Below are 16,339 nucleotides of genomic sequence, written 5' to 3'. Positions count from 1 at the left end.
TAATATCCTTAAATGGTATGCTTGGTTTTTAGTTTTAGGTACTGTGTCGTAGCTTCTCATTATGGAAGATAAGCTCCCCCCACTCTCTATGCCACTCCTATCCTTCAGTTCCAGCCCCATGTGGTCACCCCTCTTATTCCCCTGTCCTCTCATCAAGCCTTTATACTCATTTTATAATAGTCTATATGAAGTTATATAAAAGTTTTAATTAGATAACTTTATACTTGTGTATGTGTGAAATACACACAGAAAAGTGCAGAAAACAAATATGCCGCTCAGTGATTTTTACAAACTAAACACCCATGTAACTATATCCCTGGACAAGAAATAGAACATTGCCAGTACTCCTGAAGCCTCCTACATGTTCCCTCCCAATCAGTATACTTTCCTCTTCCAAAGGTAACTACTATCTTGACTTTTAGGAAGTCATTTCCTTGTTTTCCTTTATGGTTGTACCACCTAAGTTTAAATCCCTAAACACTATGGTTTAGTTTTGCCTGTGTTTTGAATTTTATATGCGTTCAGTTAGTCATGGAATATGTATTCTTTTGTGTTTGGCTACTTTTGTGAGATTTATCAGTTGTTGCACGTGACTATAGTTTGTTCATTTTCATTGTTCATTTTATTGCTGTATACTATTCTGATGAATGAATAGACCACAATTTTTTCATCCATTTTTTGGTCAATAGACATTTGGATTATTTCCAGTGTTTTATTTTCATAAATAATTCTGCTATGAACATTCTTGTATTTGAATCTTAGTGTATGTTATAAGCTTTTCTGTTGTGTATGTAACCAAAAGTGGAATTTCTGCATATATTTATCTTCAGCTTTAATTGTGGATAATGTTAACATATTTTCCTAAGTGAGCGACATATACATCCATCAAACTGGCTAAGGGGAAAAAGATGGAAATTGTTGTGTTAGCTGGGATATGGATCAGTGAGACCTCTCATATATAGCTGGTAAGATATCCTAGCCAACACTTAATATTTTCCATGTTTTTCACTTTAGCCATTTTGGTATGGCTAGTATATCTGACATATCAGTATTTTCATTCCTGATTAATATTTTTGTGTCCTATTTAAGAAATTACCCTGCTATTTCTACTCTGATATGAGGATATTCTTCTGTATTTTCTTTTAGAAGCTTTCTTATTTTACCTTTCTCATTTACGTCTATAATCTGCCTAGACATTAATTTTGTGTATTATGTGAAGCAGGGGTCCTGTTTTGATTTTACTTCCATATACAAAATAGGTACAGCATGATTTATTAAAGAGATGATTCTTTCCCCACTGCTTTGCAGTGCCATTTTTGTCATAAATATAATGTCCTTATATATGGTAGTCTATTTCTGAGCTGTTTGAGCACTTTGATTTGTTTGTGTATCATTGTGCCTTAATTACTGTAGCACTGTAATAAGACTTAATATTTAATAGATCAAGTCTTCCCACCTGTTCTTCTTAAAGAATGTCTTGACTATTCTTGTCCTTTTGAATTTCAGTATAAACTTTAGAACTGTTTTATTATTGTCACAAAGACCTATTGTGATTTTAACTTCGATTTTATTGAATTTGTAGATCATTTTGGGGAGAATTATTATCTTAATGGGGTTCACTCATTTAATCCATCAACTTGATATATCTCTACATTTATTTAGGTCTTATTTAGCTATCATAACTCTGTATAGTTTTCTATGTAGAGGTCTTATATTTCTTTTGTTAGATTTATTCCTAGATATTAGATTTTTAAAATACTCTATTTAATATCTAATTGATATTAAATTTCTTCATTTTCTGTGCCCCTGATATAGAAATGCAGTTGACTTTTGTATATTGACCTTGTATCAAAGAATCTTGCTAAATTCACCTATTAAAGGTAGTACTTTTCTGTAGATTCTTTTGATCATACGGACAATCATATGGAACACCATTTTTATTTCCAGTATCAAAGGGAGAACTTTTAAGATTTCATAATTATGATATTTCCTATATGCTTTTACAGATAATTTAAGAAATTAACTCTTCTGTTCCTTTGCAAAATATTTATCATCAATGTATGTTGGATTTTATCATGATTTTTCTGTATCTATTGAGGTGACTATATAATTTTTTTTACTCTTATTAATGTGATGAATTTACAACCCAATTTTGCATTCCAGAATAAAACCAATCTTGTGATGTATTATTCTCTTATATGTTGTTGCAATTAATTTAATATTTTTTATTTAGGAAAACGTTTTCTTCTAATATTTATGTAAGGTTTTACTTTATTCAAGTTTCGGCAAATGGATTGGGGAATCTTCCTTTTCCATTTTTAGGTAGAATTTGTGTGAGATTGGCATTAATTATTTCATAAATGTGCAGTGGAATTTGCTGGGGTTAGACCTAGAGTTTTCTTTGTGGGGAGTTGTAAAATTCTGGGTTCAGTTTCTCTCATTGTTATAGAACTTCAGATTTTCTGTTTATTTTTGTGTCAGTTTCATTTAGTACATATTTAGGGATTTTTCCAGTTCTAAATTTTCAAATGTGTTTGCATTTGAAAAAATAACATCTTATCTTTTTAATTTCTGTAGTATCTGTGGTGATGTCTCCATTTTTATTCCTGATATTAATCATTTGTAGCTTTCTTTTTTCTTGATCAGTCTTACCGGGGCTTTATCAATCTTTTTAATCCATAGTGCCTTTGTTTATCCTTTCTAATGCATATTTTTTCCTGTTTCACTAAATTCTGCTCTTTACTTCTCCCACTTCCTTTGGATTCAATATGCTGTTATTATTAATTTTTTTTATAAGTTTATTTATTTTATTTATTTATTTCTGGCTGCGTTGGGTCTTTGTTGCTGCACGCGGGCTTTCTCTAGTTGCAGTGAGCGAGGGCTACTCTTCGTTGTGGTGTGCAGGCTTCTCATTGCGGTGGCTTCTCTTGTTGCAGAGCACGGGCTTTAGGCACGCGGGCTTCAGTAGTTGTGGCTCGCGGGCTCTAGAACGCAGACTCAGTAGTTGTGGCACACGGGCTTAGTTGCTCTGCGGCATGTGGGATCTTCCCGGACCAGGGCTCAAACCCGTGTCCTCTGCATTGGCAGGCAGATTCTTAACCACTGTGCCACCAGGGAAGTCCAGTTATTATTAATTTTTAAAAACTTTTTACGCTTGATGGTTGCTTACTGATGTTGAATTGAAGTTAGAGCAGACATCCTTGCCTCATTCCCAATCTTAGGGATAAAGCATTCAGTCTTTTACTATTAAGTATGATGTTAGCTATAAGTTTTTCTTAGATGAGCTGGATGTTGAGGAAGTTCCCTCCTATTCCTAGTTTGCTGAGATTTTAAAATTATGAACGGATGTTACATTTTGTCAGATGATTTTTCTGCATCTATTGAAATTATCAAATGAATTTTTTCCTTTATTTTCTCAATAAGTCCAAGAACATTGACTTCTGAATTTTAAAAAAACCTTGCAATCCTGGGGTAGATCACACTTGGTCATGATGAATTATCCTTTTTATAGATTATTGGATATAATTTGCTAAAATTTTGTTAAGAGTTTTTATGTGTATGATCATGAGGGATTTTGGTCTAGAGTTTTTCATTTCAATAATGTTTGTTCAATTTTGGTAACAGGATAATGCTGGTCTCACAGAATGACTTAGGATGTTATCCCTTTTCTTGTGTTTTCTGGAAGGGCATGTGTAGAATTGATACTATTTTTTACTTGTTTGATCTGTTTCACCAGTGAAAATATGTGGGCATAGGGTTTTCTTTATGGGAAGATTTTTTAACTACAAATCTAAATGCTTTAATAGATACAGAGCTATTTAGGTTTTTTTTGTTTTTTTTTTCTAAATTCATCTTGGGTGAACTTTGGTAATTTGTGTCAAATTTATTGGCAAAAAGTTGTTTAATATTCTCTTATTTTCCTTTCAATATCATATCTGTAGGATTTGAAATGACATCCCCTATCTCATTTCTATTATTCATAATTTATGTTTTTTCTCTTTTTTCCTGATCAGTCTAGCTAGTAACTTAGCAGTTTTATAGTTCTTAACCAGCTTTTGGTTTCATTAGTTTTTAATCTGTTGTTCTTCTGTTTTCTATTTCATTTATTTCTGCTTTGCTTGTTATTATTTCATTTCTTTTGCTTTAAATTTGCTTATATTTTTAATTTTTATTTTTTTAGAGTAGAACCTGAGGTCATGGATATAAAACTTTTCTTCTTTCCTAATATAGGCAGTCAGCACTACAAATTTACCCCTAAGTACAGCTTTAGTAGCATCCCACATATTTCAATATGTTTTCGTTTTCCTTTTTCTTTTGACTTTTTCTTTTGACTTTTTCTTTTATCCCTGGGTAATTTATTATTGAGTTAAATTTGCAAACATTTGGGAACTTTCCAAGGATCTTTCTGCTATTGATTTCTAATTTATGGTCAGATAATATACTTCGTATGGTTTGAATTCTTTGAATATTGAGACTTGTTTTATGGCCCTAAATATGGTCTTTCTTGGTCAGTATACTGTGTGCACTTCAGACGACTGTGTATTCTCCTCTTGTTGGGTGGAGTGTTTCATAAATGTCAGGTCACGTTGCTTAAGAGTATTCAAGTTTAGCATATATTAGCTGATTTTTCTGCCCACTTGGTTCTATCGTTTTGATAAGGGTATTGAATTCTGCAGCAGTTGTGGATGTGTTTATTCCTCCCTGCATTTCTATCAGTTTTTGCTTAGTATATTTTGAAGCTCTCTTTATTGGGTGCATAAACCTTTAGAATTGTTGTTTCTTATTGATCAATGATGCATTATATATTTCACCACCATGATGGTATTGAATTTGCCCACCTGGCCAGGTCTGAGGATTTTAAAGTTGGAGTGCTTTAATGTTGCTCCTCTCGGAAAAGGCTTGAGTCTTGAGAGCAGTGAAAAAGGAACTAAAAATTGTCTTTTTGTAAAGCATTTACTTACAGTGATAGATTTAGGAATTTCCATTTGGAACAGCACAGATGCTTGTCTTATAAAGTAAATGAAGGTTAGCAATCTGTACTGAGAATTACATAGTAAAATGCTTTAGGATGGCATTATAAAACTCATTTTCTATTTGAATATTGAAGTGTAATATTTCTTTAACATATATTTGTTAAGCACTTTTGTTTTTCCTCCAAACAACTCTATTTGGGGTACAGAGAGATTAGTCTAATGTATACTGTCTTGAATAGTTTATGTCTATCTGGAAGGTAACACATGAACATAACCAATGTAGGGTAGGAAGTGGTGCTGTACAGATAAAGGGCTTTGATTCCTTGACTGCTCTTCAGCAGAGTATTATTTAGTCTTATCTCTCTACTCTGACTTCTCTTACGTTGGTTTTCTTTTAAACATTTTCATCTTGTCTTATGTTTTCTTTTCCTGACTCCCACTGTAGCCCACATTGACTCACAATCTATTTTCAAGTTGGATTGCAAACATGAATATGCTTCTTTTCGATAAACTGTCACTTTATGTTGGTTAATACTTGTTCAGCTCCAAAATAATCTGTATGGAATAAAGACTTTAGCTGGGAATTGGACCTTTTACAGGCATTTGGGTCTGAGAATAAAAATTATGTAAATAATTTTGCTAACATAATTTCTCATAAACAATATCAGGGTATATCATGGGCAAATAATTTCTTCACAAGAAGTTTATTTTGTCTAGCAGTTGGCTTGTTAATTCAGTGTTTTCCAATAATTAACATTCACTGACAGTCGTACTTTTTGATAGAGACAGTATTCATTTATTAGATACTTGATTTTGCAGTTTATAAAATATCTCACTTGACGAAGGGATCAGAGATGTCAACCAAGTAAATTTTTGTTCATGGTCATACATCCCTGAGCCTGCCCATGGCTTTAGGCTTTTCTATATTCTGACAGGTTGTACTTCTCTTTATCAATTCAGTAATTTCATGGCGAAAGTCTTTGGTCTGTGCCTCTTGTGCTTATCTTGACTGTGACCGTATCTTTATGTTAATAGTTACATCTTTACTCAGGGGTAGGTGTGGAGGTAAGTCTAGGCAACTTAAAGATTTAAAGTTATGTTACATTATTTGCAATTTTATTTTTAAGAAGTGGATCCAATTTAGGTTGTCTAAACTTAGAAGTAAGAGGTAGTTGTTCCTAAATTATAACCAATAGTTACTCACCATCCTTTTCCAGGATCTATAGCAAAAAACTAGGAGTACCTATGTCAGGCTAATGAAGGGGCCTGCGAATCCCTTAAAATTTTGTGTTTGAACTTATGTGCCCTTTAAAAAAAATTGCTATAGCTATAATTTAATTGCAGAAGCTCTAACTTTGGTCTTCTTTGGAAGCTTAGAGGGCAGGGCTGTTTTTTCTTTTTTGTTCACTGATTTATCACAAGTGCTTGGAACAGTGGCTGGTACATAGAAGGAGCTCAGTAAATATTTGTTGATTGAATGAATCTATAGATACCTATTCTTTATGCTTCTAGAGTCAATATGTCAATAACTAGGAACTGAGGCTGTAAGGGCTGACAAGAGATCCCTGCCTTCAAGGAGCTTATATCTAGTGGAGGAGATCCAGAGGAGTGCAGTTTATGATTTTAGTTGGCTGCTTATTTGCTTTTCCTACCAGACTCTGAGTACTTTGAGAGCAGCATCTTGGTCTAATCTTTATAAGTTTTTATATGCTTAGCTTAGTACCTGGCATGGAGTAGGCACTGATTACATTAATCAAATGAAAGAAAATTTTAATAGCCTTCATATGTCTAATTCAAGTTAGTGTTTATATTATAATTTTATCTTTCACTATAATGAACTCTCTCCACATGGTTTTTGTCTTGCTCATTTATTTATTTTGGATGTTAATGGAGACCTTTTACAAAAGGTTGTGTTTTTTTTGGTTTTTTTTTTTTTTTTTTGACTCTTTGGTTGAAGTTATAGGCCAACATAAAACTATCACTCCATCTGAACTTACTCCAATTCTAATGTAATCCAGTGGTGATCTAGAGGCTAAGTAGTGTTACTGTATTTTTCAAACATTATCAACACTTTCGTATTTTGCCTTGATGCATATCTGTCTGTTTGTCAGAGTACCATCTTGGGCTGTTTACTCATTCTGATTTATGGTGGCTCCTCATCCTTTCTACTTCCTGGAACTTTGTGTTCCCTTAGTGCCCTTAGCTATTTGTGCTCTTCTTTTACAGTGTTTTAAGGATATCCTTTTTTCCTTATGATGTTTGGTTAATGATTTATCCTAATGCTTCATATTGATTTAAAAGATGATGAGAATGCCTATCTACCTAAGATAAAAGTGTAGACGTAAAAGAAGTTTACAGAAAGGCAGATGTTGCTCTAAGATCTCTATATTAGATGGCATACCCAGTGTGGAAGGCCTTTGTATTAAGTACATGGTGATTGACTCTGTTTCCTCATTTCTAATATTTTCATGTTTTCTCCTCTTCTATCCTCTCCCTCTCAAAGCTTCATGATTCTCATATAACACTTTAGATAAAGTGATTCATTGTAAAATAATTGTATTTATCTTTTTAGTGTTTAGCTTTGAAAAAACTTTCTTTTTCAGCATTGCATTTGGTTTTCTGTACGTTCTAGGTTATCTTTATTTTTTCTTCTGAAAAATGTATTGAGAGGGCTATTTGTGTATATCTGCTGGGAGGGTAATGAGGTTTAGACCAATATGTAGAGAGCACTTGCTACCAAAAGTATGTTTGCTTTCTTCCCTATGTAGATTTTTTATATCACAATGGCAATTGGCAAAAATGGAGCTTAGATTTAGATTTCAAATGAAGACTGAGGTAGACCTGTTCAAAGACAGAAACCATGGCTATTGTCATTTTGAGTACTTCTATATATGCCATTTAAAGGGAAACCAGAGCATATGTGTGCACATATATGTTGTCACACATGTTTATCTTCATCTGTCTTTTCATGTGAGAGTAAGCCGTTGTGAAGAGGCTCTTAGCTGCGACATTACTTAAAGAACTTTCTCAGGTAAAATAAGAGAACTTGTGTCAGTTCTGTCACCATTTTGAAGCTGTGCTGAGACTATTTTCCCTTGTGTTTTACTGGTCCTTAATAAGAGGAGCAAATTGGTAAGAGGAGCAAAAAGTTGACATGGCAGCTTTTCTGTTTTAAGAAATTAAATGCTTGCTTATGTTTTATGGTATAAATCTTCGATGTTCAGTGCCGTACATAACTTATTCAGATTTATTATGTGTCATTAAATCTTGAGCTTTTTATTATGGTAGTGTACTTTTTTCTTCTAATTTCTATTGCTGATTTTTCTATATGTGGACAGTTTTAAAGCTGTAGTAGAGTTTAATTTCAGTATTCTCAATGAATTATGCAAATAGTTCTAGATTCTGCAGTTTCAGTTATGAGGTAGTCTGAATAAGTTATTTTTTGATGATGATGCAGAGATTTTTAAAGCATAGTAAATCTGATTCCTTGATTTCTATTACAGTATTTTTTTTTTTTATTTTAAGTGCCCACAGAATTTATTAAAGGAAAGTGTAAAAGGCTTTTTCTATGTGCAATATCGTTTAAACAGGACTCCAGAAATATAATACTCAGAGCATCTGTTTATCTCTCTCATTACAAATAAAGCTATATATATTGAACATTATTCTATTAAGACATATTCTTATTCTAGCAGTTTTGCCAGTAGCATTTCTAGTTTCCTTTCGACTTGTGATTTAGGGAAAACATTATAGTTTAATCCCACTCCTTATTTGACCTAGCTAGGGGAATGATCACTCAGTCCTTCACTTTGGTTTGTTTGTATTGAATTTTTTCACCTTACCATTCTAGTGTCCTTTCAGAATTAATGATAAAGTCAGACGAAGTTAACCCAGACTTTTCAGGAATAATAATTTCTCCTTTATTTAAAGTGAGATTATAGAAAAACCCCAACTGTTGGAAACCACCAGAGGAACTCGCTCAACAATTTTGGTGGCATGAAAGCTAAAACCTGTAAATTTACTCCTTGCCACCGAAGGCTTACCAACTTTTTGCATGGGGAATTGAATATTTTGTAGGCCATGATTACTGAATTTGTATTTAAAAATGATTTAAAAATGAGAAATTATTCAATGGAATATGTAGAAATATTGGGGATTTCTTTGCAAGATTACAATGGAATTCTTAGATCTTATGAAATATACAACTGAGAGTAATTCTAATCCTTTCATAAGTATAACATTATAAAATACTTGTAATTTCATAAGGAACAAAAAACAGGTCTGTTATAATAAAAAGAATGATAATTTCCCAGATAAAATTTTCATGTGTGCAAGAGGTGCTTCTTAGGGTTTATGGAGTTGGATTTTCTGTTTTTTATTACTGCTCATATACTTCTTTTAGTTCTCCGGTTTACCTCACACGTGTCTGATTGACATTATGATGCATTCGTGAGGAAATTATGAAAAGTTGTTTTCATGCAACTGTCCTGTAGTTACAAAAGAACTTCACTGCATGAAAAGCAAACATATCATTCAGCAGACAATGCTTAATCTGTTCAGGAGCCCAAACCTATTGCTGTTCAATGACAGAAGAAAGGAGAGGGATTAATTTGAAGATGCTTGTGCATGACATATGGTAATTTCTCCATAGGAAGGAAGTGTCAAATGGTGACCTCTAAATCTTAACGTTGACCTTCAGTTGTAGAATGTGTGCGCCATACGGTCCTTTTGCCTTTTCATGTGATAATTTAAGCTGAACATTTTCCTGGTAACCTAACTTTTTTGGGGGGAGGGTGGGTGTTGTTCCATCTATTCTATAACGATTATAGCATTCACAGTAATTATTTTAGAATATAAAGCATTTGTATCATAAAAATATTTTTTAAACTGAAGAATGGAGCTATGTTAGGAGTCTTCTAACAAGAGTTAAGTGTATTTAATTTAACTTTAAATTGTTATATTTTAAAAGTTGTATTTTACAAGTTGGTATAATTTAAATTGAGTTTTTATAAAATGAGTAATAAATTGAAATGATCTCAGTGAATATTGGTTTGAGAGATTACAAAATAATTTAGGCATAATGTTAGGAAATAAATTATTAGAAAAAAATGTAATGGACAATCCGAAGACCAAAATAAACTTTTCATCATGTGATACATTTTAAAAATTGAATTACATTTCTGCGAATTCTTAATATGTTTATTGTCATTTTTTTCATTGTAGCCTTAGTTATTTTAGAACTTTTTTTTATATTAGATGACATCATTCAACTATAAATAGATTTTGGTTTGAACTACACTGTGATTGCTATTCAATAAAATATATCATTTTACTGCCATAATCCTTAATAATCATACCTTTCTGATTAAAACATCATTTTTCAGTTCTACATTTACTATATTTTGCCAACTTTGTCTTTTAGTATTCACTAACACTGAGCTCTTTTTCAGAAACCGCTGTATCTCAATTCTCTCCTCTTTTATTTCTTCTATTTCCTGCTGCAAGTTGCCGCACCTGTCGTTTCTGCTCGGTCTGATGCTGACCACTCTGGCTCTGACCCTGCTTCTACTCCTGCTTTACATACCTGTTTCTTAGTAAATGAAGGTATTCTCTCTCAACTTTCTAACAACTTTCTTTCAATCTGTGCTTTATTCTAGTATATGTTCTTTTTATCTAATTTATACATTCATCTGCTTTGTTACGTGTGAGATCCTAAAGTTTCCATTTTATAACTTGATTTGCTAATGTCAGTGATAAGGGTCGATTATAGAAATGTAATGTTATTCCTGGCTGGTATAAACCATGTTCCCTGTAATCTAGAATGCTATTAAAGAAGTGCAAAGATGCTAATCTATGATATGAAGTAGGCATTAAAAAGGGGGTTGGTTTTCATGATGATGTTTGCCATGTGATCTCTGGTGTTAGAGCTAATTAATTTATTTTGCATGTATCATTGCTCTGTGACAGACACTCTTTATTCTCTGTACACAACATGTGCCCTGGTTAGAGGGGAAAGTATTTTTGGAGCTCTGAAAATGTGAATGGAATCTACAAACCTTTATTCCCCAAGAGCTATCTAGGATTATTTATACTGGCTGGAAGCTTAACGGAACTTGTGAGCTGTGAGTTATATCCAGTCTCTTCACTGTGGGCTCAATCTTCACCAGTTTATATAATATAAAAATGAGAAAATTTACAGAATCTCATATGTAACCCAGAATGATTCTAACTCTTCACTAAAAGCAATAATACCAGTCTATTCAAACAGAAAGAATGATACAATATCTATAAAATACAGAGCCCATGTTCTAAGTACCATTCCTTCGGAAAGAAAACATGGGAATGTAAAAGTATAACTCATTTTTTGTTTGGTTTCCCTGTCACAGACCTGTACTAAGGTTTGTATGTTAAGATTGGATTTTAGCAAAAATAATTAGGGTCATATTTGTTAAGCTATTGTGAAAGGTAGTAATTTGTTGATTCAAAAACAAGCTGTTGACTTTGGACCGTGGTGAGAATCATCTTCATATTAAAATATAGCTCATAAATACACTTCATACTTTTATGAGACATTAAAACATTTAAGAAGTTACTAGGTAGTAATTTGTTTATATATATTTGTGTATGTATATATGTATGTATGTATATGTATGTATATATATTCCTCTGTTGAAAATAAATTATAATCTGAAATGTGTGTGCTCATCACCTTAATTAATGTAATTATATATTCTCAGTTGTTGAGAATTTCCTTACTGAAAGGGTGAATCTTTACATAGGTGGCTTGTCTCTCTCGCTCTCTCTCACTCACACCCTCTTTAACAATCCCAATAATCATTTTGAGTTTTAGGTAGGGTTTTTGTTGTTGTTGTTTTGGAATACTACAGCTTAGATTATTTCAGAACACTGATTTGCTAAAATTTTGTGGTCACAGATAACTCACCTTGTAATATGAACACTTTTAAAATAGGGTGGAAATGATTATTTGAGAATGTCTGGATACTAGTACTTTTCAGTATTGCAGTGGTTTACATTGTTTGTTGTCTTTATATAATCAATTTCCATATTGTGGAATAGAATTTTGGAAAAAACAACTTTTATTCCCATAGATTAGAGTTAATGATACTTAAAATTTTATAAATTTTAGATTAAGTTTTTATTTTGGGGAATGTAGGAATTCATTTTTTCCTCTCAAACTTGGTGTTAGTTTACTTAAGTTATGATTGTGACTAAACTTCTGATTCATTTTGTAAGAAAAGGGATCAATAAGTACATTAATTAAAGGCCCTCTGACAGAGAATAGAAAACATCTCTGTTGACTGATACGAAGGTAATACCAGATGGCCAGGCCTTAAGTGACATGAACTTATCTTTGGATATCTGTGTGAGTGCCCTTTTAACTGTCTCAGTAGGTTCAAATCTAGAGCTCTGGTATGTGATTATTTCTGTGCTTTTCTAAACCTGAATATACGTCTTATTTTAGAGGGAATGTTTAGAAATGTGTTTTTCTTGTGGAATTCGTATATACTTAATGTGGAAATTTATTTGTATTTGTTTTAAAACTTTTAGAGTTCTTAGAGCTGAAATTCGAGAGGAAATACATTTAGAAATGAAATACATTTGTTATATATTTGCACAAAATATCTAATAATAAATTGAAATCATAACATAATTGAGCAGGTCTCCCCTTTTTGGTTTAGGTTTGGTATACTTACATGCAGAAAAATATTTGAATTAGGGGGAATACCAAAGTGTTTATAATATATTACATTTTAACAGGATGGAGTCAGTTGGCTGCTATGCATTGTGTTATGCTGCCAGACCTGCTGGGATTGGACAAATTTAGGCCCCCGCTTCTAGAGATGCTGGCTCGGAGATGGCAAGATCGATGCTTGGAGGTAATATCGAGGTGATATGGATAGAAAACAAAAACATTAAAAAGGCACTGGACAAGTGTAAATTTGAAACAAAAATGTTATTTTTATCTAACTTCTTATCACCTGTTTATTATGTGATAGAAAATGTGGATCCAATGATTCTAAACAGTAACGTTTCAACTTGCATACTTGTTTACTTTTTTTTTTAATCTAGTGAGTATTTGATCAAAAGTTTTATATACTTATGGAACAGTTTCTTAAGTATTGATTTCTGAACAGATCATACACATACATGCACACACACATACATACAACCCACCTCCCCCCAGATTGCACGTTCAGGTATAATCACATCAATCAAATTCTAAGTGAATAAGCATAGTCCAGTGGAAGGTCCTGTGTTATAATAGAAGGGGAAGGTCTTTGGAATTAGAAGAGACCTGGGTTTAAAAATCAGTTCTGCCAGTTATTAACTTTGTGACCCTAGGTGATGTACTTAACCTATTTGAAGCTCATTTGTAAAGTGGGGATAATAATATATTCCTCACAGGATTGCTGTCAGGATCAAATAAGATAATGCAAGTAGCACAGTAAGTACAGAGCCTGACACATGGTAGGAGCTCAGTAAATGGTAGCTATTATTTTGTGTTAATGGACTTGTGTGGTATTAGATATTGCTTGGAATATAATATCACCAGGGATTTGGAAATGTTTTATGGAGATTTTGCTTATTATAGCATTTGACCCATATAGCTATAGCAGTTTATGTCATTCAAGAGTTTTAATTTACCAAATTTAAATAGCATCCTGTCCCTTTCCTGGTCTCCCTTCCCTCAACTCCAAGTGGAATTGCAGCATACTGAAATTTTCATGGTTTTGCATTTGAATAATGTTTGAATTCACTTCAAAAGTCAGTTATAGTTAAAAACAATTTTTATTTGAATTCTTATCAGACGCTACCGAGTTATCTTTTCAATTATAAATACTCAATAAATTGATTGGTACATACCTTGACAGTTGTCTAGCTTCTTTGAACCAATGGGTGTGGCACTTTGGCCAAAATAAAACTAAACTAAACTAAAACTGCAACATAAAAGTGTGTGCCGTGTTGAAAGAAAAATTGAGATAATATGATTTTGAAAAATAGTTTCCTTTTATAGAATTAATGTGATTTCATTGGAATATATTTGCTTGTTTGTTGAAAACAAATTGTTTAAGCCAGTCTTAGGTATACGTGAATTGTGTGGATTAATACAATGTATGTTTGTGTAAGCAATATCTATTTAGCATTATAATAGAAAGAAATCCACTAGACAAGGTTAAATTTCTTCAGGCTGAAAGAGAAAACATTTAATAATTCTAACAGTGATTTTTTAACAATAATATTTATATGGAAATTAAAAAAATTGAAAATGCCAAATTAAAGTATGAGAATATTTTTGTGCAAGCTTTGGAAAATGAAGTTTTAAACCCCAAACTGATTAAACGTTCGAACATTATTCTATTAGTGTTAAAGTATTTTTAAGTGAGATCATTAACTGAAAATCTTTGATTTGCTTGCATCCAGTTTATTCAACTTTAGTACTTACTTCATTGTTTGGTTAGTAGTATTTCTCATGTAAATAAATGTGGTTTGTATATTTTCTAGCTTTCTTTCATTATGAACTTGCTCGTGTTTAAACACCTCACTCACTGGTCTGCTTCCGTTTTTTGCATTTGTTTCTGTGGTCTTAGGTCAGAGAAGCTGCACAGGCCCTGCTTCTAGCAGAACTGAGAAGAATTGAGCAGGCGGGACGGAAGGAGGCCATTGATACCTGGGCTCCTTACTTACCTCAGTATATGGACCACGTCATATCACGTAAGAGCTCTCATGCTTTTCTACAAAGCTTTTCATGCATGTGTAGGAAAGTACCAAAACTTGCAATTATGCTTGCTACTGCCTACCTATTACCAAAAGTGAATCATTGACCTTAAGGTGAAAACAGGGGGTCCTCAAATTCTGCTCATTCATTTTCTGAATCCTTACGGTTTGGAGTTTGGTTTTTTAAAAAGTTATGTAAAATAAATATCTAAATATTCACAAATTCACTGACCCCTTATAAAGTTAACCCTGAATTGAAAATTCTACTCTGTTAACACTAGTATCTGTCTCTGCCTATTTCATTATTATGATTGTGGGTACCAACTTTTTAGATATTGATCTGATATGTAAGTACAAATACAAGGCAGATCTTTCCAAGTGGAAGTTGGAATTGTGAATCCTTAAGAATCATCTGGTAGATTTAGACCAGTGTACTACTGAAAAAGAGAAAAATAGCAAGGATTTTGACTGAAGAATCTTTCAAAAGAGTATAATTTCAATGGACTGGGAAAGATCATGGGAAAAATTGTTGAAATTCTGGAATATCTTTTGTAAAGTAAAACCTTTGCAATTATGCTGCTAGGTCTAAAGTGCATTGAAGAAAAGTTACAGTGCGCTGTGATAATTTTTTTCTTTTTAGGAAAAGTATGCTTCATTCCCAACTCATCATTTAATTCGTTCTTTATTCTCCTAAAGAAGAATTCAGAATTAAAAGTTTAGCCTGTTATATTGTGTATAAGATAAATCAGTTTCACTTTTTTAAAAAGATAAAGTCTCAATGAATCTTTAAAAAAACTTTTTTACTATGGAAATTTGTCCTGGGCTTTAGGTGCATTCATTTTAAGTGACCTTTTGTCAATACCAGTTATTCTCATTTATGAGATACTCATTATACATGTCAAGACAAACAATACATGATTGTATAAGATAGAAAATGGAAATAAGATTCAAAAAGGGTTATAATTGTTATAACTGGTATAAGTCTACCAGATGTTTGCCAGTGGTGACTAATAGTGGTTGTTTAATTAAGTATGTGACCTTGGACACTTAACCTTTTTTCAGCCTCAGTTTTGTCACAAATGAAATGAAGATGATACAGTAGGACTTTATAGGATTATTTTGAGTATGTAGTGAGTGAATCTTTGTTAAGCACATGGAACAGTACCTAATCAGTCGTAAGCTCTATATGTTTGTTAAATAAACACATTTATAATCTATAAAAATGCAAATATATATTTCACATATAACCAAAACATCACACATTAGCAACTCTAGTTACAAATTCTTTAACCTAAATAGGTAACAGACTGTTTACTGAGAGAGTATTGGTTTTTATTTGCTTACTGGGAACTTTTCTATTTTAATAAAATGAAATTTAAGTTAAAAATCCCAGGGTCTTTAGACATATGGACTCTATGTAAGGTATTCGGCTTAAAGTTCTTCTTTAAGTATGTATAGGTTTAAAATTTTGTAGAATATAAAAAAAAAATTGGGATGAAAAAAGCTCTCCTTTTGAGTATTTGAATAGTCTGGCATGGTGCTCTTTGTTCAGTAACTTGTGGCTATTAACTTCATAGTATTCGAGAAAATAGAGTTAGCTCATCAGCTTATCGTAAACCTTATTGAAT

General features: G+C 32.5%; 1 protein-coding gene across 4 annotated transcripts in view; it reads left to right on the top strand.

Moving 5' to 3' along the window:
- The window catches only part of WDR7 (WD repeat domain 7), a 370,109-nt gene that overhangs the window by 111,066 nt on the left and 242,704 nt on the right, over nucleotides 1-16,339 (top strand). For all 4 annotated transcript variants that reach the window (XM_061169470.1, XM_061169471.1, XM_061169468.1 and 1 more), the window contains 2 exons: nucleotides 12,753-12,871; nucleotides 14,585-14,708. In XM_061169470.1, coding sequence (XP_061025453.1) covers nucleotides 12,753-12,871; nucleotides 14,585-14,708 — 243 coding nt within the window. The remainder of the gene's footprint in view (nucleotides 1-12,752; nucleotides 12,872-14,584; nucleotides 14,709-16,339) is intronic.

This window comes from Eubalaena glacialis, chromosome 15 (genome assembly GCF_028564815.1).
Source record: "Eubalaena glacialis isolate mEubGla1 chromosome 15, mEubGla1.1.hap2.+ XY, whole genome shotgun sequence".
Classification (NCBI taxonomy): domain Eukaryota; kingdom Metazoa; phylum Chordata; class Mammalia; order Artiodactyla; family Balaenidae; genus Eubalaena; species Eubalaena glacialis.
Note: the sequence above shows the minus strand (reverse complement) of the source record. Positions and strands in the feature narration are given on the sequence as shown.